This window comes from Pipistrellus kuhlii, unplaced genomic scaffold, assembly GCF_014108245.1.
Source record: "Pipistrellus kuhlii isolate mPipKuh1 unplaced genomic scaffold, mPipKuh1.p scaffold_m20_p_5, whole genome shotgun sequence".
Lineage (NCBI taxonomy): Eukaryota > Metazoa > Chordata > Mammalia > Chiroptera > Vespertilionidae > Pipistrellus > Pipistrellus kuhlii.
The window spans coordinates 10,371,132-10,394,659 of record NW_023425551.1 but is presented as its reverse complement, the minus strand read 5'-3'; the positions used below and the strand labels follow the sequence as shown (position 1 = coordinate 10,394,659).

At 40.5% G+C, this 23,528-nt stretch overlaps 1 protein-coding gene across 1 annotated transcript in view; it reads right to left on the bottom strand.

The window, feature by feature from the left end:
* The window catches only part of CLVS2 (clavesin 2), a 60,092-nt gene extending 39,084 nt beyond the window's left edge, over positions 1-21,008 (bottom strand). Inside the window, exons 1-2 of the mRNA XM_036414765.2 lie at positions 20,156-21,008; positions 8,164-8,338 (exon numbers count right to left, since the gene is read on the bottom strand). Of these exons, the coding sequence (XP_036270658.1) occupies positions 8,164-8,338; positions 20,156-20,544 (564 nt within the window). The 5' untranslated portion in view covers positions 20,545-21,008. The remainder of the gene's footprint in view (positions 1-8,163; positions 8,339-20,155) is intronic.
* Between the last annotated feature and the right edge of the window lie 2,520 nt (positions 21,009-23,528).

Sequence of the window (23,528 nt, the reverse complement as noted above, 5' to 3'; positions counted from 1 at the left end):
TTGCCCTGATCACCAGGCCACCTCCCACCCATGAGGGCTCCTGGATTGTGAGAGGGGGCAGGCCAAGCTGAGTGACCCTCCCCCCACTCCAGTAGTATATAAAATAGACACAAGAAGACTATGAAAAATGAAGAGAAAATGATAAATCAGGTAAGGACCTTTGGATCCAAAGAATAACATGATGGCAAGTTGCCTGGGTTTGATTTTGCCTCACATATCCCAGATTTAGAACTCAGGAAACTGGCAAATGAAAACTCCAATAAGCACAAATAAAAAATTTAAAAAAAAAAAAAATAAGCCTCTACAAAAGCTTTCTCTCCTGGGCAAAGAATCAGAAAAGGTGCATACTAGCAACATATAAAAAAATCTAGACAATAACTACTACACTCTGGCTACGTATCACAAGAAAAATAAAAATGTGACTTCAACAAAAAGCAAGAAGTGAGTTGAGAGCCCTAGCCCATTTGCCTCAGTGGATAGAGCTTTGGCCTGAGGACTGAGGAGTCCTGGGTTCGACTCCTGTCAAGGGCATATACCTAGGTCGCAGGCTCCTTCCCAGCCCCAGCCCTGGTCAGGGTGCGTGCAGGAGGCAACCAACCAATCAATCAATCAATCAATCTCTCTCTCTTTCTCTCTCTCTCTCTCTCTCTCTCTCTCTCTCTCTCTCTCTCTCTCTCTCTCAAATTAATGTTTCTATCTGTGTGTCTTTCCCTCTCTCTTCCACTCTCTCTAAAAATCAATGAGAAAATATCCTTGGGTAAGGATTTTAAAAAAAAAAAAAAGTGAGCTGAGAGTACCATTCTCACCATGCTGTAATGTGTGGTGTCAGAGAAGGCCGAGTTGGCAGTCAGGGCTTTATTGTGGTTATAGTGATGTTAACATTCTGGTTACAAGATTGTACAATATTTTTGCAAAATTTTACCATGGAGGAAAACATATATGAGATATTTGTGTTTCATTTCTTACAACTGTATATGAATGTACTATAATCTCCGAGTAGAAGTGAAAAGTTTAATGAAAAGTACTTGTGGCCATTCAACTTTATGATACATGGAGAATTAAGACCACAAATTACAAAGACCGTGATGTTCTGCTGGGAACAAATAATATGTCAAATGCATTTGCATTGTTACTAAAAAGAATGAGAAAGAACTTGCAATTATTCACCTTTTTTTGTTGTTCTTTAGTTAAGGACATGTCTAAACATGGCCAATAAAATGAAATTCAGAATAGCTCATATTATTCCTTGGTTTTTCATTATGGATAATTATATTCTATCCATTTGTCGTTATCTCAATGACTCAAACCAAAAGATTATTTGCTTCTTGCCATTTGTTGCTTCAATTATCTGGATACTGGAAGCAAAATGATAACTAGTCTCTTTTACAGTGGTTGAAAGTGTAGCGGTATATCATGTTATTGCTAATTATTGATATTCTCTAATTGAGTATGCGTTAAATAACTCTAAAGCACTCATCTCTTTGTTTTCTCAAGGCTGACACCTACTTCCAATAACTAGACATTTTAAACACATTTAGCAGCTAATCAAAGGAAATAAACAACAATTCTAAGAAAAAATAGTGACATATACATACATATGTATCTATATCACACACACACACACACACACACACCTATATATATATTAGTATAGCCTGTTAGCAAAGGTCAATCCTTAACCTGCTTGGTAAACTATTGATAAATATTAGAAATAATTTTTACATACCTATTGTCAGCTTTTAAAATGATCTCCAAATTGCCCTAGTTGTTTGGCTCAGTGAATAGAGCATCAGCCTGAAAACCAAAGAGTTCGGGGTTCAATTCCAGTCAAGGACACATACCTCAGTTACAGGCTTTTCCGTGGGCGGGGCCCTGGTCCAGGCTCACGCAGGAGGCAACTAATCAATGTGTTTCTCTCACCCGATGTTTCTCTCTGTCTTTCCCTCTCTCTTCCACTATCCCTAAAAATCAGTGGGAAAATATCCTTGGGTAAGGATTAACAAGAATAATTTTTTTAAAGGACTTCCAAACTATCACATTTTCACATTATAAAACAAAGCAATCCTCTAGTCTTCACTCATTTTGTTTTAGGTTAGGTAGCAACTGAAAGGAAGCACACTTAGCTCAGACAGCTATGCATGTGATGAACAAAATGTCACTTTTTTTACACACTGTCTTTGTCACTGTTTCTCAATATGGTTCTGCCTGTGCATACAAAATGTGGGACTAAAACGCTCCAACCTCCAGGCTGTCTGACTGACTAAAGCTCCTGAGTCTGTGTGTTCATTTTCCAAAAAGATAGGCATTGTTTCAACCCTCCCCCACCAGTGCACCATAACGCTGCCCTAAGTTTACCATGTAGCTTGCTTGCAAAAGCTTTCTACTACATTGTCCAGAGCATTGTTAAGTCTGCAAACTCCTGGCAGGTTAACGACCATTGCAAAGAACAACTGCTGCAGAATACAGAGTCCTTCTGTTGTATTATGAATCCCCAATTTACTTAATATCTCACACTTCTTCTTTAATATTCTCCCTTAACCATCCTACACACACACACACACACACACCACGAGTGCAATTTCAAAGCTGCCAGAGATTATGAGTAGGATTTGGAGGACTGAAAAGCTAATGCTAGAGAAGTTAATGAAGCTCCTCACCCGCTAGCCTTGGAGAATGATGTTCCAAGTCATTAGTCTGTTCTCTGTTTTTTGGCAAGATCCCCTACGAAGGACTGAGCTTCCGAACAGTCAGAGCCCAGAATTTTAGCAGCAGCACTTTCTGCCTTCCACATGAATGACCAGAGCTCTTAGGTCTAGCAGATTGGTGGCTGCTTGTAACACTGAACCCTTGCTTGAGTCAAAAGAAAGGACCCCATTAAGTACTGTGAATTAATTACATATTCTTTGTGCTCTCACAAGTCCTGGTTTTATGAAGGGCCCTTACAATATCTGGCACGGATTTAGGCACTTTGTGATGGCCCTACATCTGAGTCTCAATGTAGCAATTCAAACAACTATTCAAATCTCTGTTTCAGCTGAACTCCTTGCCAACAGACCCACATCTTGACGACATTGTGTACCTTTCAGCTTATAGAGTTTGGAGATTCCTGTGAGATTGTGAAAGCAAAAGCACAAACAAGGCAGGACAGAGCTGAGGGGGAATGATAGTAAATACCGTATTTTTTCGGACCATAAGACGCACTTTTTTTCCCCCAGAAGGGGGGGGGGAAAGTCCCTGCGTCTTATGGTCCAAATATAGCCTACACATATACTTTTTAAAAAAAGTTTTTTTACTTGCCCGGCTCTGTGTGGTCTCTGTGCTTGCCCGGCTCTAAAATGGTTCTAAATGCTGCTGTTTACTTTACAGGGTTGATTACATGTGTTTATGACTGTGATGTTGGGTTTTAATGCACATAAAATATTTTAGGACACTATTTGTTTCAGAATCTTTTTTTCTTCATTTCCCTTCTCTAAAAACTGGTGTGTCTTATGGTCCGGAGCGTCTTATGGTCCGAAAAATACGGTATATACATATAGGGCTTAAGTAACTTTTTTAAAATTCACAAATAAGAGATCCTGGATTCATACGAGAGTTTGAGTTTTTCATTATTACAGGATTTTTAAAAATAGAGCAACTGTAACCACATCAGTTCTCTGTAAATCCAAAAAGTCTACACTTTTCCAGATATTTCCAAACATTTCATGTTTTAATTGGTTTCCCAGGCAGATATCTTAGAGTCTATGTGTTACATCCACTTAATCTTGTATTGATTTTCTAAGATGTTTTCTATTACTATAACTACCCTAATCAATTAACTTTCTGTAATTAGCAGGACAATTTTCTCTTTCTCTTTTCTTTCCATTGAAGCCTGAATATTTTATTCCAAAAAAAATGAAGGGGAAAGAAATGGTTCTGTGACTTAGTCTCAAAAATATATGCAAGGCCAGTTAGCATTGCTTTGTTTATCCCAATAAACAAATTCCACCTGTATTAACATGTGAGAGTTTGTCATGTGGGCAGGAAGTTACTCTAAACCAAGCACTTCAAACTCAAAGGCTGACATGGGCCAAATAAACAAGGCATACAGGCCTCAGGTTGTGAGTTTCACATGTTTTCTCTAAGCTGAGCTTATCACCTAGCTATGGTGGCTCAGTGGTTGAGCATCGATCTATGAATCAGGAGGTCAGAGTTCAATTTCCGGTCAGGGCATATGTCCAGGTTGCAGGCTTGATCCCCATTGAGGTATGTGCAGGAGGAGGCAGCCAATCAAGGATTCTTTCTCATCATTCTAGCTCTCTCTCCCTCTCCCTTTCTCTCTGAAATCAATAAAAATATATGTATTTAAAATATAAAAATAAACTGAGCATATCTGTGTGTTTTTTTAAAAACACAGCCCTGGAAACAATTGAAACAAGATTCAGGAAAGGCATTGGTCTTTGGAGTCAGCCAACCTGGACTCAAGCCTTGATGTCAGTTGAGAAAATCTGAGTGTCAAACTCTCTGAAGCTTCATTTCCTGTCCTACAAAAATGGAATCAATATAATTGCTGCCAGGACAGTTTGGGGGTTCTCAAACTAGATCTAGCCCCTTCCCCCCACCTTTTTTTTTTTTAATACAAGCCCATTCTTCTACCCAAAAGATCTTCCTAAAGCAGAGGATTGTCCAAGTCACTGTCTTGTCCATAATTTCCTCGTTTCTGAGAACCTGGGCCAATCCACATAGCATGCCATTGTCTATCCAAGGCTCAGCCTGCTTTACCCACTCAGTTCTGGCCATTCACCTCAATTCATGTGTTACTCTAACCAGATCAATACAGATTTATCATGTACTTTCAATCCCTTATAGCTGCATGTTCCTTCCAAAGCACTTCCCAAAAGCTTCCCTGCCCAAAATGCTTTTCCTGTCCTAGTCAACTTAGCAAACTCTAGCTCAACTCTCAAGACCAAGGATATCTCCACACTCATCCCCTTTTCAACTGGGCCTGAAGCTTCTCTGAAAAGAAACAAAGATTGATTTTTCACTAGATGAAACCATTTCAATTTTACTTGGCTTCCAACATGAAAAATTATTTTACTTGGCATCTAACATGAACATATCTAGACGCTATTTAACCACACAGTGAAGTAATTTTTTAAAATGCAATCTGTGTATCTACAATCTGAGCATTAAAAGCAAAATATGAGATCATTCAGATTCCCAAAGTCAATTAGCTTTAGGTCTTCACAGTCTAGGTAGTCACTGAATTGTGAGAAAATCAGCACATATGCAGAACAATATGGCACCTGAAATAATTAGCTCATGCACACTGATTACTTTGCTCATTGATATCACCCGCTGGGTGCAAGATGTATGATTTCAAACATAATACTTCAAATTTGCTATAAATGGTCAAAGATTCAAACAAGTTTAGGAATTCACCCAATATTTGATATGTGACAGGGTTGTCATCCAAACCCAGGTCTGTCTGCCCCTAAAGCCCATTTTATTTTCACCCTTCCACACTGTCTCTCTGTTGACTGGTACTGTGATCACAGGTGAATCTTCTAGCAACAGTCTACTAGTTTGTGTCCATATCCAAGGTATCAAGTGCCATCACTAGCCAAATCACTCAAAATACCCTTTCACTTCAGGCAAAGGAATTTGTGTGTGCAGTAACCTCAAGAGAAAGAGAGATGGGACCTCTTCAAAACATGGTTACATCCCATTAATAATGCACTTCATTCAAGTAACTTTCTTCTCTGGCATGTTCATCTTTAGCCTTTCTTATTTTGAGTTCAATTTCCTAGAATATATTTTACGTGTACCTAAGTAAAAATAACATATTATAGTAGAATTATGACATGGCATAAGCCATCACTGAGTTGTTAAAAATAGTCTCACACATAAAAGGAAAAATAAATAAAAATATTATCACCTCTCAATTTCCCTGGCATGGGGATTGGAGGTTATTTATTGCTGTGGTGGTGTCGTTTGTTTGTTTTTTTGTTGTTGTTTTGTTTTGTTTTAAATATATTTTATTGATTTTTTTACAGAGAGGAAGGAGAGAGATAGAGAGCTAGAAACGTCAATGAGAGAGAAACATCGACCAGCTGCCTCCTGCACCCCCCCCCCACTGGGGATGTGCCCGCAACACGGGTACATACCCTTGACCGGAATCGAACCTGGGACCTTTCAGTCCACAGACCGATGCTCTACCACTGAGCCAAACCGGTTTCGGCTGTGGTGGTGTTGTTTGACTTGATGATGGTATTAGTAATGTTTAGTGACCAAAATTGTGTATATATCTTTAATTCAAATGTTTTATGATCTTATGTCAATCTCAAAAATAAATTTATCCATGCTCTGCGTGAAGTATCTTTCAATGGACGATAATATTTCTCACATGGTAAATGCAAAAGAAACAGAGACTTGATTAAAAAAGTCAGGAAATGTAACTTCTGTATAAAACTAAATATGAAATCATGCATGTTACAATGGGGCATTTTTAGCACATCTTATCATCCTGTTCAGAATTACCACTATAATTTTAGATGCAGTACAGACAGAGACAGAGATGCATATAGACATAGATACAGAGCATTTTAAAAAACCAATCTGAACTGAAGAAAACATTGAGTTTAAATGTGAATAACTTGTCAAATTCATTGACAGGTAGAGTTCACTTATTGTAAGTGGCTTCCCAACCAACAACCAGAAAGCACGACCCCTGCTTCCTCGATCCCAGTCCTGGGAGAAAGGAAAAGAGATGGAAACATTTATGGGGAATGGAGATGAGGCTGCTTCCCTCTCCAGCACAAGCACAGAGGTGCCATCTGACTACAGCTCCCGTCATGCTGCCACGGGGCACATACCGAAGTTCCAAGAGTGGCCATGGCCAGCGGGGAAGCTCCCAAACACGTCTGAATTTTCCATGTTTCTTCTGCAAGGACTTCTCGCCTTACTACTAAATGGCTTCATACAGTGTGTAAGTTGGCAAATAGCAAAGCGCAGAGTCTATCTTTAAAGTGTTTTGTGTTTTTTTTTAAGTTTCATAGGAATGGTAGGAGTTCCCCAGTCCCTCATGCAGTGGAAAGTCTACTCTACTGCTAGTGCAAAGAGAAGATGCAGGTTAAACAGTGGTAACAAGTCTAAAAGGCTAGGATACCATCCTGTGTTAAGTAACATGGTTGGTGGTGACCAATTTTCTTTATAAGATAAAAACCACTTTATACACCGCAGGCAACAGGGCACATTCCACATGTGCATTAGGGCACATTCTGCACATTTTCAAATGGGCATTATCCTGTGCCCTCTCCCAAGCTTATTAATTATCTCTATGAAGTTTTTAAAAAAAGAAAAGTTCCGTTCAAGGTAAAGACAGGAGCAAGGGTGACTCACCAAAAGCAAGTAAGGAAACATGTACCAGAAAAAGCCTCCGCAGAGAAAAGGGAACAGGGAGCCTTATTCACTCCAGAGACAAAACTCAAACTGTGAATTTAAACAGGTTAAGCTGCTCTGCTACCTGGAGAAGTGGCTCGTTTTTAGGGAGTAATCCGCCATCAGCTAATTATCACATACCACTAAATAACAACTAATTTTCCATCTTATAATTCCCAATGTCATTTGCTGGAAGATGCACTATTCCTATGTAAATGCGATAGCCCTTGCACACACAAAAAAGAACAAAACCCCAATTAAGTCTAGAAAAGTAATTCAAAACAGTGGTTCCAGAGCTTAGAGATCAAAAACATGTTGATTGACTTTCCAACAGTTTTTAGGCAATATACCATCATATTCCAAATTCACCAGGTTAAACAAAATGAGGAAGCAAATTAATTAATATACACAGGACAGAAAAAAGAAAAGGAAAAAAAAACCAAGCCTAAAGAGTTAACAATTAAAATCCAAAAGATGTTGCTTGTTATGATTATCAAGATAAAAATCTTAGGTTATCATATTTATGTTTAGGCATAGTGAGCGCTTATGCCAAGTATTACAAATTCTCACCTATTAAAAGGCCCACTCCTTTTTCTCCTAAAATCCTTGGTCCAGTTAGTGTTTTAATGTCTGTGCTTGAAAACTATATAAATTTTTTTTTTATCCCTTATTAGGACATTTTGCTATTCTAACAGATTAAAGTCAAACATGGGAGACCAAGAAAGTGGGTAATTTGTCAAGTTTTACCTGAAGGCCTTCAATAGCCAATCGCAGCATGCTGGGTGTAAGTTTAGAGGCTTGCTTGAAGGTGAAGTTACTCCAGTCTATGATCAAAACAAATCCATTCACTTGAAGCTCAGGATCTTCAATCATGGCTTCTAAAGACAGCAAAATGGCACGCAAAATGTCCACCAGCGTGTACCTGTAAGCAACAGAAAAGTCCTCATTACATCGGATAACCACTGTGGGAAGATTTTAGCACACTAAAAACTACACTGAAAATACCTAAGAAACCTTAAGGAGATTATTTTGTTCAAAAGTTTTATTTTCAGAGCAACTTGTTTTGTGGCACTCAGGCAACATGTTCGAATTTAGCATGTATTCTACTAAAACAAACGATCATGCTTTGAGATATACTACGGTTCTCTTCATATTTCACAGCCATTTACTTTACCTCTAGGCCTTCCTATAATTTTCTAAAATTTCATTTTAACTACTCTGAGAATTAGACATGGTACCTTTTTAAATAGCTCAGGGATGCTCTCAGTAATACTGACATCTCATATGTGCATATTTGAAATTTTTCTGAATGAGATTTGAGGAGTCTCAAAAAGAAACAAGAATAGTACTAGTATTTGAACAACTATGGGTAAAATTGTCAGCATATTTTAATTACTTGTATTGAGTTTGCTTCATAAAAATAAAAGAAAGAAGAAGAGGTATATAGACAAAAAAAGGGGGGGGGGGAACATCAATGAATACAAATTTAACTGTCTATGATAACGCAGGCCTTCCGAATTTAGGGAGTGGGTCTCTAACTTTTTCTGACTTGCACCTTAGTACTGTGTCTGGCACATTGTAAAAATCCAATAAATGCTCTTTATGTTGACTCTGCTAGTACTGTGGACTGATGAAGGTGGTGGAGGTAAGGATGGAGATTAGAAGCCAGATTTGAGAAGTATTTCAGAAGTAAACTTGTAAAAATTTGACAATTAAATATGGAGACTAATATGATGGAAAAGTAAAGGATGATACACAGATTCTAGCTTCAGGGCCTGAATAAATAATGCAAAAAAAAAAAAAGAAAGAAAGAAAAAAAGATGCAGTAGTGATGGCTGAAAATGAAGAGTTTGGAATAGAACCTGTAGTACACTATAAGGATGCCATATCCTTGGGACTATAAATAGTCTATATACCACCCAGAGATTTAATGAAGCAAGTAAATACCTGAAGAAGTAGATTCTAAACTCGAGGGCTCAATGTTGAAAATCCCCAGGATCAAAAACATACAGATCCCTAAACTCAAGAAAGAGAAGGAGGTAATGCAACCAGAGCTGAGAGAAAAATGAGATAATTATTCTAAAAAAAAAAGAATTCTAGCACTTTAAGAGGAAGCAACAAAATTATGGAATGTGTTAATCATTTCCATTTTTGAACACCCTGCATCTTGAGGTTTTTTGTTTTGTGTGTGTGTGTGTGTATGTGTTTCTCCTCAAACATTCAGGTGTTCAATAAAATTTACAGAAAGAAATCTTGACCTCAGGAGGAGATGGGATGGATTAGGAGTGAAATCACAGGTATTTAGTGGAAGTGATAAGCTGACTTTCACTAAATGTTCACTCACAGTATGAGATAGTGAGCACATATGAGAGAATAGTTGTATTTTTACTTCTAACAACGTTTGGAGGAGAATGGAGAAAGCATAGTATTGCAGAAAGGAAGGAATCATTGACAACAAAAGTTCAGATGACTTCTCACTGTCTCTGGGCCTCCTTCTTCATCTGAAAAATGAGTGCAGTAGTATGGTATATGATCTCTTGGGTCTCAGCTTTAAGCAAGCATTCAGCATGGTGTCAGAAGATTTCAATATGAATTGCTTCCCTGTCCCTCATTAGCTGTGTGAGCCTGGACATACTTGGCAGGATATAATCAGAACTGAAGAATATTTGTTTTAATCTTTTACTTTAAAATTTAATGATGATCTTTAGATAGCTCATTACTATTGTAAAAGGCAAGGATCAGTGGGTTCTCTTTAAATCTCTGGGTGGTATATAGACTATTTATAGTCCTAAGGATATGGCATCCTAAAACACTTTCTAAATATATAATAAAATCTTTGTAGAGCTCTATTACTAATTCATCTTTAAAACTGTGAAATATGGCCCTAGCTAGTTTGTCTCAGTGGATAAAGCGTCAGTCTGTGGACTGAGGGTCCACGGTTCAATTCTGATCAAGAGCACATGCCTTGGGTTGCAGGCTCAATCCCTAGTGGGGAGCATGCAGAAGGCAGCCAATCAATGATTCTCTCTCATCATTGATGGTTCTCTCTCTCTCTCTCTCTCTCTCTCTCTCTCTCTCTCTCTCTCTCTCTCTCTCTTCCTTCCTCTCTGAAATTGTAATAAAACTGTGAAACATGTGTGGCTGAATACCTAATCTGTCACTTCATGGTTGGCCTACCTTCTTTTTAAATAAAATGACCTATCACAATGTTATGACCAAAAGCCGGTGGGAAGTTGGAACAAGAAAGCTATATTTCTGGTTAAAATATAGACCCTCCTTTAAGCAATATTCATTTTGATTCCTGAAGTTTATAATAATATCACAGTAATAAAAATTAGAAATTAGAAAAGTTCAACTTAGAACTTTACTCTCATTATGATCATTCTGTGTCACCTATAAAAATACCAAAGAGCATTAATACCAAAGTAGCATTAAGTAAAATTTGAATCGAAAATAAGTTTTGGGAGGATGATGCATTGTACATAGAAAGAATAAATCATGACACCAGGAAGGGCTGAAAATAAGAGGCAATTTGTTTTAAGTAACCCACTTTAAATACGGTTCTATAAAACTGTGTCTAACTCAAGAGAAATGTATATGTACATTATGATTCCAACAGAACTAAAATATGACAGATCTCGGGATCAGTAATGGAACAAAAGCAGGTTTGCAAAGTTTTCAAGAGTAAATCTCACCGAGTTTTAAAATTTTATATCCTGCTCCAAAAAAAAAAAAAAGAATTAAATGATATTTATATAAATAATGTCGATGTATAAGTTTTTAAAAAAGAATTGTAAAAAAACATCCTGGCTGACTGCATCCAAAGGGCAGGTCAAAACCCCTCTTGACATTCCAGTCCTCTGTTGTCAAACATGTCACCTCACTGCCATTAGCAGCTCAGCAGGCTACTCCAAAGCAGAGCATTATTAAGAGAGAGATCCTAAAGTCTGTAAAATATCTTCCAGAGAAATGGAGCATTTTATGTATTTTCTCTCTTCAGGAATCCCACCATGATTCTACTCTTTGGAATTATTTTGTACTGTTACAATTTATCAAGTGCCAGTGCAGTAAGTAGTCCACAAGCCCCTGTGTGGGGTTGATACCCCAATTTGTAGCAGCTCCACCATGGCTATTCTTCCCTTGTAGCCTGGGAAAAGGCCAGTGATAACAGACTAGCACCTCTACACAGCTCTTGGCCCCTGATTGTGCTTCCTAAACAGCATAAGGAAAGCCTGAATCTGAAATCTACTTGGAAAGGAAGATGAGTAGCATGGAGTGAGAAGAAATAATGCCGCCAGTTAAGTGAGACACCAGTCTAGGTGGGCCATGCTCTTGAAATAGATCAAAGTTGCTATAATACACAAACATTAGATGGAGACTTTGCCACCCACTTTTCCTATTTACTACCAGTGCAATCAAGAACAGGGGGACGCCCTACCTGGTTTGACTCAGTGGATAAACCCTCGGCCTGCGAACTGAGGGGTCCCAGGTTCGATTCCGATCAGGGTCATGTGCCTTGGTTGCAGGCACATCCCAAGTGGGAGGTGTGTAGGAGGCAGCTGATCGATAACATTTCTCTCTCATCCATGTTTCTAACTCTCTATCCTTCTCCCTTCCTCTCTGTAAAAAATCAATAAAATATATATATTTTTTTAAAAAGAACAGGGGAGAGGGCTTGTTCTTCTGTCTCCATCATGAAAGGCTTTGGGTGCCCACTGGTCCTGTGCTTCTCTCCTGGAGTTCACAGCAAGCACCTCATCCTCTCCCCCAGTTTATACAATCGGTGCAAAGGGCAACCTAAATCACAAACAGGTCATTTCCTTCCTCCTTCTCAACCCATTCTTTCAGCCTGACAGGGGGAACTGGCATCTTGGCATCACAACAGCAAGCAATTTCCCTTTGTTACTACATCAATCAGCCATTATTAAATTCTTCATCAAGGCTGCCCCCGCCCATCAGTGTTCATTAAGCCAGATCTGAAGCGCTTCCTGTTAGAGAGGTGCTAGGGGAGAGACAAAGGAGAAGAATTACCTTTATTAATGCCTCCAGGTGTCATTAGTGCCAAAGTTGAGCCCATCTGCATGTTTTATATGACTGAGGGGGAATAATAATAATGCCTCTATCCATGTAATAGTTTCAGATTTCCAAAGGAATTTCAAATGCATTATCTTAATCTCAAAATGAGCCCGAAGTCTCAGGACTGGCTTTGATCCTATTATTTTGGAGATGAGGACGCTGAAGAGGTCTCAACAAAATATAGAGATGAAAACAGAAGTCTCGGAGAATGACAATAGTCTGCCCAGAATCCCCGTGGGAGGAAAACAGCAGCCCAGAAGTGAAGCCAGCTCTGACACCTCAGTTCTCTCCCCTCCCTGAGCTGTCTCATACCTAGAACAGAGTTTTTTATGTCTCAGTGGCATAATGCGTCAGAAGATGGATCAGAAAGTCAATACCAACATGGTGCCATGCCAGGTACCAGGACATGTTCCAACCTGGCCCCCACAGGGGGCTTTGGTGTAGGAAGGGAAACTAGACATTCAAAAGAACTGGGATGAGAAGAGGCTCAGTCTACAAACCCAGGAAAAAACAGGAACTCTGAAATATTGATGTGTCTGGCTTGTATCGCTAAGCACAGAAGATTATCTGTGTGGGCCTTGCTGCTAGGGGAATGCAGGTGAGAACAAAAGATGTTTTGTTGGAAATAAAACATCCAGAGAAAAAAAATGTCTTTCCTTGAAAAAAAGGTTTAAAGAGTGTACACCGCTGCCACCAAAATAAAATAAAACAGAATTGAGCTGGAAATATGCAAACACATCAGAGAGGCAATTCTTCTTGTCAGGACAGGATACACCAAGCCAGTGCCTGCTTAGTGCAGTCTATCCCTCAGAATACTCATTGCAGCAACTTAACTTTCTGTGTCTAATCATCAATATTAGGATAGTTAATCAAGACTTTCTAAACCATAGATCTGTGGTTGGCAAACTGCAGCTCTCGAGCCACATACGGCTCTTTGGCCCCTTTAATGTGGCTCTTCCACAAAATACCACAGCCTGGGCGAGTCTACTTTGAAGAAGTAGTGTTAAAAGAAGTTTAAAAATTTGGCTCTCAAAAGCAATTTCAATCGTTGTACTGCTGCTATTTGGCTCTGTTGACTAATGAGTTTGCCGACCACTGCCACAGATTAATCTTAACTGATTATAGATTGCCTTTTTTTATATAATTGCATCAAATTCTGTGTGTTTATCTAGATTTATGTGGCTATCTTTACATGCAAAAAAAAGTTTGTCCAATTCACTGGCTATGGGTGAAATACTTCACTGCTCTGTGCCTCAGTTTCTTCATCTACAAAATGGACCTACCTTGTATGATTCTATTAAAGATTTTATTAAGTACATGTTTAAGTGCTTAAAAGAGTGCCTGACACATACTATAAAAGTGATTTAAAATGAACAAATAAGTTAATTAATTAATTAAAATTAAATACTAAAAGGTTGAATTTAGCTAACCAAGTAGGCAATGCTTTCTCCATAAAATACTCAGTAGCTCACAGCTGCCCCTCTGCCCTGAACTTCTCCACTGGCAAAGAGTACCCTCACTAAGCACTTACAACTCTCTGGTGGATATTTAGCTTTTCGTGTGTTTTCTTCCCACAGATGTTGTATGTCCCTTGTTAGTACAAATAACGTGTGATGTGTGTTTGTTTGCCTCCTGCAACTGCTAAATTTCTATGTAGGTAACAAACATTAGACTATTCTCTTTTTTAATTGACTTGAGTACTATTCGCTCAGCTTGATGTTGCAAGGACCCAAAATACAAGGACATCCTTCCCTCATGTCAGTAGTGTCACTTACTATGTTAATGAACTGCACACCTGTCCTAGTGAGGTAAAAGTGCTCCAACTTTTCCCCAGAATGGAGGAATTGTATTAATTTACAAAGAGTAACTTACTACTTTATTAACTTGGCTCATGCTTTGAAATAGCTTTCAACATTTCTTTTGAGTCACACTCTCTATACACTATAGAAAGCTCAAATCCTTTTCTTCTCTCCACCTCTGTTTAAAGTTGCATAGATGAAACATGCCTGGCTCAGTCCAGACCCAATCAACTTCCTACTGGAGTTAGCCCTTGGTCTTTGCTGTTATTTCAGAATTGTTTTACTAATTACTTCATAATTGCTCTAGTTTTTGGAGACTGTCCTATTTTTTTTTTTTTTTTTTTAGAGATTTGTTCCAATATTCTACTAACATTTTTCAGAACAATCTTTCTCTTTCCCATTTTCCATGCTATGGACCAAGGGCATAGTTTAGAATAAGCCACCATTTCCAGAGCTTTGTTAAAAGAGCATCTTTATAAGAAAGCGATGCGGAAACTCTGCTGGGGCAGAAACCCCACGGAATCCACGCCTGCCATTTCCAGCTTTGACCTAATCTCAAAGTCCACCCAGAATAGAGCACAGCAGTGCTTCCAGGATTTTGAAGGTAAAAATTCCTGACCCTGTCCATGATCTATGATACCGTGAAGCCAAAGGAGAGAAATATTTTAATATTTTAACACAGTTGAGTTGAGGTGTTGAAAAATCAAGCCAAAAAGTTATCTGTGTCGTCTATAGTTACTTTTTAAATTTTAATCCATTGTCATCATAAATCTTTCAACTTGGAGGTTGGTCACATTATTTTAATAAATGGAAGCATAATCATAATTCAATCTGAAGCTGCCATTTGTAATTTTTTAATGAAAAGCCACACAAACTAAACAAACTGACAATAATACAGTGTTTAGGCAAATTCCTGGATAAGTTTCAGGATCATAGCAGGTCTGACCAGTCAGGCATCTACCCCTTCCAGAGCTTCGATACTCTAAGCGATGATCAATATTCATTATGACAAGCCAAACAGAGTGCAAGATGGTCAGTGCTCTCTGAATTGCCACTATGTTAAGAATTATTTTCATTTAACTGTTCTTAATGGTTTTCATGCCATTATTAACCAGATTCCAAATAAATCACTGTTTGCAGCACTAAAGTATAGAGAACTACTTTGTCAGTAATGAGGTAAAGTACAACTTGAAGGCTGAAAATTACAACTCAACTATCAGAATATGTGTCATCATTATATTTCAGGTGACACAATTTACTCATGAATATTCCCAGTACGTACATATGACTCCTCAGATACCTGCTCTCATGTCCTAGGGCAGTAGTCGGCAAACTGCGGCTCGAGAGCCACATGCGGCTCTTTGGCCCCTTGAGTGTGGGTCTTCCATAAAATACCATGGCCTGGGCAAGACTATTTTGAAGAAGTGGCGTTAGAAGAAGTTTAAGTTTAAAAAATTTGGCTCTCAAAAGCAATTTCAATCGTTGTACTGTTGATATTTCGCTCTGTTGACCAATGAGTTTGCCGATCACCGTCCTAACGTGTAGATCATGACCTAGTTTTATTCCAAACTTTGTTTTCTAGCTTCCTTTGCAATCTCTTCTAACTTCAGGGTACATCATCCTCACATTCTGTTGTTGAAGTCAGGTGGAAATTTGAAGGATTTGCTGAGTCCTAAGCAGGGCACTATCACTCATGAAAGACACACAGAATGTAATATATGGAGGGCTACTACATCCGAGGGATGCAGTGAAATAATTCAATTGTTTTTAAAGGTGCAGAATTCACTCTCGCTTTCAGAAATTAGGTCAGATGATCTGAAAGAAAGAAGGCTACGTTTCACGAGTATTTTCCAAGGACATCCTGCTCAATAAGTGTAATAAGTCATCTCAACCTGTTCTGTTCTTTTTCAAAGAACCACGAATCAAACTGAAAGTCACTTTGACATTTCAGTATTTCTTTTTTTTTTTTTTTTCAAGATTTATTAGAAATTGGGTACACTGTAAATATTATTCTACCTTGGCCTTCCTGAAAATCTCATGTCTCTTGTAAAGGCTTTGGAAATGGCCCAAATCAATATGCTGAAACTGACCTGCATTACATTGCAGTAGGAAGAGACACTGTTTTATTTATAGTCATCATCTCACACACAGTTACTATTTCCAGTCTCCTGAGAAGCACAGAAAACTGTCCTACAAATTTAATATAGGAGAAGGTTTGTATTAGGTAACTCTCTATTTAGGATTAATTTTTCAATGTATAACCAAATTCAACTAAACAAATGTGTATTAAGCATTAACTCTAAGTCAAGTGCTCTTATAAAAATAATAACATACGGCTTAGTCTTTTTTATATACAAATTAATTATTTCAGAGGTCTTTACAAAGCTCTTGGAAACTTATTTTAAAAATCTTCTGTTGCAGGGACCGGTTTGGCTCAATGGATAGAGCGTCGGCTTGGGGACTGAAGGGTCCCGGGTTCGATTCCGGTCCAGGGCATGTACCTTGGTTGAGGGCACATCCCCAGTAGGGGGTGTGCAAGAGGCAGCTGATTGATGACTCTCTCTCATTGATGTTTCTAACTCTCTATCTCTCCCTTCCTCTCTGTACAAAATCAATAAAATATATATATTTTTTAAAAATCTTCTGTTTCCCTTTGGGAAGTTGAACATAACCTGTTTTCCAAATAAAGGGGGGCATTATTTCTAACTGGTTTCTGGAATTTCCCTCTGTAATTGTAGACATTCCCACCTACTGTTTCTTTAAAACAATGCTATCTTCTGTGTAAGGTGTTGAAAGCCAGGTATATCACTGATCAACTCAAGGAAGGTGGTCCGAGTTATGTTCAAATGAGCAGTCAGTCTTCTCAAGAGACCCAGGTTGTTTGGGCTACAGGATCAGAGCAGAAAGGTGAGAACACCAGACTCATGGAACAGGGTGGGGGGTGATGAGGATGTGGCACATGGCCTTCCACCTAACACAGCAACAGTGAGGTAAATATCTAGGAAGGTGGTAGAAATTTCCATAGGAGCGAGCCAAGTTGGGTAAGACTTACAGCTGCAGCAAAGAAGAAAGGGGGGTCAGGCCAAAGGTAGGAGAAGGGCTGGTGTTGCGCTGGTATTGCCAGAGAGGCAGCTGTCCTGCTGGTTTCTGGGCAGTTGCTATACACATGTACCAATGACAGTGGTTTACAGAGGACGCCAAGAGAATGGGCCTATTTATCCACTAGTTTTTGTTATTGGGTGCATGTAGGTTTGGGAAGGAGGGCAGGCAGGGAGAAGAGAGGAATAACTTTTTTTTTACAATGTAGGACGAGGAAACTCAACTGAATTTCAGTGAAGCTCCAAATAATTTGTATACCTTTTGACTTTGATGCACTATAACTTCATGATTTTGTCTACTCATGTACATCCATAGAAGCAGAAGTCACAATTATTAGTTTAGAACCTGATAGGGTATTTGTACATGTGAAATTAAAAAATTCTCATTTTTAATTTCACATGTACAAATTTTTTAATAGAGTTTTTATGTAGATTTAATAAAAAAAAATAGCTCTATATACCAACTAACAAATCTCCTATTGTTGATTTCCAGGGAGATAGATTTTTTATTGCTAATAACCTATCCTTTATAGAAAAGTATGAAATAGACAACAAAAACATAGTCTCTTTAGTAATCTGGAATAATCAACTTCCCATATAGATGAGAACTGTTAAGCAATGTTCATGTTAATTAGGTTTATAATAAGTCAGTGTGCATATTAGTTCACTTATAGATATAAATTAAAATGGATCTAAAGTAAATGCATGTCTCATGCTAAGTGAAATAAGCCGGTCAGAGAAAGACAGATACCATATGACCTCATTTATCTGTGGAATCTAATGAACAAATAACCTAATAAACAAGACAGAAACAGAAGGATAGATACATAGAACAGACCAACAGCTGTCAGAGGGAAGGGGGACTGGGAGGCAGGGTGAAAAAAGGTGGAAGTGGGTAAAGGAGAGGATAATGGGGATGGAAAGAGACTTTCCTTTGGTCAGTGAATGCATAATGTAGGATGCAGATGTTTTACTGAGTTGTACATGGGAAACCTTTATAGTTTTATTTACCAGTATAACCCCAATAAAGTCAATAAAAATAAAAATTAATATACATTGAATAATAATAAATAAATTCATCTTTCCCTAAATGTGAACTGCCTAATATCTTTTAGACTTTAAAACATATTTAAGCATAAAATTTCCACAATTCCTAATTTAACTGTAGCTTAATAAACAAAGTTCTAATTAATTGACAATTGGAATAGTAGGTTCTTTCTTAAATAAAAGTTTTCTATTTTGATATACACAATCACTGGTTTGCATAACCCTACAATGTACTTATCAGATTTAAAAAAAAAAAAAAAGTTAAAGAAAAATTGTGGTCAAAGAATGGCATTTCAAGGTCCTTTACACTTTGCTACCAATACAAAGTAAAATAGGATCTCTGTAACTAACCAAAGTATGTAACAGGACTCTATTCCCCCTCGATGGCTAATTCTGTTTATTAGTTTCTTAGTTTTATGATTTTAAGATTCCTCAGGTAGTAGTTTGTCTTTATATTTGTCTAAAAAAAAAATGATTGGAGTAGTTCTCAACCTAGAATCACAGAGAAAAGCTAACCAACTAAAGGGTAAAAACCTGTTAAAATTATTCATTTACATTCTAAGATCCCAAGACTCTGAAAGAAATCTATAAGATTTCTCATAACTGAAAAAAAAAAGTCTTTGACAATTGAACCAGAGATGGTTTAAACTAACTTGATGCATCAAAAGTCCCTACTCACAGAACTAAAAAAAACACACCAATATTTTAACAACCAGCTTCTTATGATTCATGGTTCTGATAACATGTTTAAGTTCCATGAAATACATTTAAGTTTAAACTTCATTGAAACTACCTTATACCGGAGTGTTTATCATTTCTTATCTCTGTAAGTCTGAGGAAATCGTTCTGATTGAGGAAGTAGAGGAGTCACTCTCTCCCTTTTTCTATCACCTGTAGATACAATAAACATAGTTCTCCTCCATTAAAAAGCAAGAGAGCTCAAAAAGTCTACCAACTGACATACCTAAACATTTCCTCTTCCTTCCAAAAGATGAAAAATCACATCAGACGGGAAGCATCTCCTTTAGATTAGTGACAGGTGTGGAGCACCACAACAGCCACCCTTGATTTCAGCGTGGGTAGGCATGCTCAGTGCCGGAGGATACAACTCTGCCTTTGCACTGAAGTGACACACATCATATCAGTCCTTCATCTGCACATCACCAAGCAGAAAAGTTCCCAAGCAATACAACTACCTGGTCTCGGTTGAATGCTAGGCTGCCCTTAAAAGATAATGTACTAGTCACAGAGAAGAAGATGATGATGATGATGATAATGTAGATGATGGTGAACATGATAATGATGATGATGAGTCTAGTTTAAGAATTTATTCAGAAGGAAGAAGAAAAAGTTGTCTCTGTCCTCACACTAATTTCTCCAGAGATCACTGAACTTATTTAAGAGGTGGAAAAAAATAGCACATTTATTGAGAAGTTACATTATTTTGACTGCAGCACCATCATAAGGTGCGGGAAGCACTTCAAGCTGCAGTAGAAGCTGGGTGCTAGAGAAGTAAGAATTACAAAGACTTCAAACAAGCCCCTCCCGCATCCCAGGAGTGCCCACCAAAAACTTATTTGTTTAGTTCCGTTTTCTCCTTTTTTCCCCAACCAAATAAACAAAAGCATGAAAGCTGTCAAGCTATGGCTTCTCAGGGTAAATTCTGGGAAATGGGAGAATAAAAGTGTCCCCTCATAGGAGTTGGGACTTAGGATTTACCTGCTCTGATCCCAGTTGGCAGCAAAGAGGACCAGAATCTTCCTGCCATAGTGGTCCAGGTTGGCCAGGCCCCCGGGGAAGCCATCCTTCAGCGCCTGCTTGATGCCAGGGTCCGTGGCCTTGAAGCTTTTGAACATGTCCAGGTTCTGCTGCCGGTACTCGAAGTACTGGGCCAGGAGGCGGAAGGCCTCGAAGTGGTGGAACTTCCTGGCCCGCAAGAAGCGTAGGATGAAGGCGTCGTCCGTGCGCAGAAAGCCGATGTCCGGCCTGGTGATGACCATGTCCCTCACCTCCTGGATGTCCTGGTGCAGGGTGTCCGGGTTCTCATTGAGCTCCAGGCGAGCTTTCTCCAGGGTCTCCGGAGACAGCCCGGCTTGTAAGTGAGTCATGGTTTCTGCTGGTCCCGGGCCTCCCCTGTCTCTGGTGGAGACTGTCCCACAGCACACCTGGCCTGGCCTCCAGCCCTGGAAGCCGCCTGCTTCCTCTTCTTCACAGGAAATGGTTTGTCTCCGGGGTCCAATCAAGTACCCTGTTGCTCCCGCCTTCCCACAGCTTTTCAATGAAGGATATAAACTTCTTATAAAGGCGCCTCCACTTGGGTTCCCTCTTCCCTTTCCTGCAAAGAGATGTGGACCTCACTCCTCTTCTTGTCCTTTCTGTCACCGAAGAAGTAAGCTCATTTCCCCTAATCACACCAGCACGGGCGGCAGCAGGTCTTGGTGCTGTCCTCTGCTCTCCCAAGATGTGACCACAACAGCCCCCACGCGCGTCCCAGCCTCAGCCCTAGGATGCTCTTGCGGTCCCTGCTGCCTCCGGAAGGATGCTCCAGCCAGGGATAACGGACAGCGGCGGGGATCCTGATGAAGAATGAGCTGGCTCTTCAGTGCTGAGCTCCGGGCAGCGGGAAGAGCGTCTTTACCAGAAAGAAAAAGACAGAAAGAGAAAGGGGAAAGGGAGCTTATTTCCCTTTCTGCTTTCCAACGAATCTATTTTTTTTTAAAGATATATTTGTGGGGTTTTATTTTAAATGATGCTTAAGATCCCAATAGGTGGAGACTGCAGATGGCTCACCTTCCCTCCCTCCGCCCCTCTACACCGATCCACCCGTGATCTCATCAGGCACCAGAAGGGTTTTGGGTGGCGCTGGCCCCAGCGGGGCTCTCCCCACCCCCACCCCCAACTTCTGCCTCTCTCTCCGGCCCTTTATGTCCACGGGCTTGCCTGCCGCGGGGGAGCTGGGGGATCTCCCAGGGAACGTACCTTAGGGCAAAGGCTGGGTGGGGTGCGAGGGTGGAGAAGGGGAGTGGAGAATAACGGCAAAATGCCTCTACCTTGTCTATGGAACCCCGGAGCAGGAGAGAAGAAAGAGCAGACGGCTCCTCCCGGCAGCCCCGGAGGCAGGCGGGCGGGCGGGGACGCCAGGCAATGCGGCACTCCCGGCACCGGCAGCCGCGGCTCCGGCAGCATCAGCTCCTCCGGGCGGGATGGATCCGGCCGAGAGGAGGGGCGGGAGCGGGGACCCGGGCCGAGGACGCGCAGCGGAGCCGCCGCGGGCACATCGCGGGCCCCGCGGTCTCTCCCGGCGGAGGGGGGGGGGGGTGCAGAGCTCAGGGCCCCCGCTGTCCCGGGCCCGCGCCCGGCCCTGCCATTGGGGATTTCCTAAGAGAAGGAGGGAGCGGGGACTGAACGCCGCCGCCCGGGTGGAGAAGGCCACGCGGGTGGTGGGCGGCCGCCGCCTTTGTGCGTCCGGAGCCCCCGGGCGGGCGGCGGGCGCGCTCCTCCGGCCGCTAATGCTGCTGCCGCCGCCGCTGCGGCTCCAGCTGCCGCTGCTCAGGAGGGACCTGGTGCAGCCAACTCCTCTCTAATCATCCCGCCCCGAGCTCGGGCGACGTCAGCATGCACTCGGCTCGCGCACGCACTCCCAGCTTCTCTATTTGAGTCTTTGGGGAGGAGGCGATTTTTGTGTTCTTCCTCTATCCCGATCCCCAAGTTCAGCCTGCTCCTGCTCCCCGCTCCCCAGCCCGTGGCTCCGTTATTCTCCAGTCCCCTGGCCCCCAGCAGCCTCCCCCGCCCCCTCCCCCCCTTTGTGTGCAGGACCCTGGAGTGGCCGGGGAGCAGCTGTGGCAGATGGTCCTGCACGTGGGCACCCGTTGGCTCGTTCCTGCAGGAGGTGATTCGGCTGCGGAAAGAGGACGGAAACATTTACTTTCTGGTTGAAATGTGTGACTTAGAAAAGAAGATCGCAGTGTTTTCCAAAGCATTGTGTGTGTGATGATGAGTCAGCCTCCGGTGGGACTTGCATGGATAGTATATTTCCACAGTAAAGTCTGGCTGCTACCTTCCCATTGAAGAGGATGAGAATGAGCAGGGGCAGGGTTGGGGGAGGGGGGAAAGATAGTTCTTAGAGGAAGAAAAAAAAAACAGGCACTCCTGGACTCCCCTCTTCTCCTAATAAAACAAATATTCCTGGGGACATATCCAATTCTTCACTTCGTTTTGTGCGCCTACATGCTAGAACCACCATGAAGAACAGGAATCTTTAAGCTTGAAATGATTGTCTACATACAGGTTTGAGGAAAAGGAAACGTTCTCTGTTTTCAAAGCACAGCATGGGGTACTGAGCAAGCGCAGCTTTGGGCTGACAAAGTGCAGAATGGGCTCCTGAGTTCAAGTGGATGCAATACAAAAATACACACTGACTTCTGCTAGGTGCGGGGCATGGTCCTACATCCTATGGGTAAACGACCTTGAAGATAAGAAAATATTGTCATTTTTCATGGCAATGGGAACCCTCAAATTACAGGAACATACTTTTTGTTGTTCTCATAGCAATGTGGGGGGGGAAGAAATGGGAGGGCAGACCTACATAATTTTATTAAGTTAATGCAAAGTAATGTAGAAATCAGAATAAGTGAATAATACACACACACACATATCATATATATATGATATATATACATATATATACAGTCATTATTCTAAAAATTTACATTTTAATTGGGAAGGTAAAAATAAGCTTTATAAATATGTGTGTGTTATATATGCATTAAATATATTTAAGGTCCTCCTAGAACGATGTGATTATGACTCTCCAAAACATTCTGAATGCAGCAAATAATTTGGTTCCCATTTCAATGTTTTTAAATTCATTTGGGGCCAGTATTCTAAAAATTGAAGAAAATGTGTCTCAGATGTACTGTTTATATAAAGGGGTTCCAGCCATCACCAATACTGAAAGACAATTCTCCCTGGATCTCTTGTGTTTCTCAGGCACAACTGGTCTTTTTCCCAGACTCCTTTTCAAGGCTGCAGAGCGAACAGACTTGGAAGCTAGAGTATTTCCCTCTGAACAAAGGGTAGGTTTGCTTAGAGC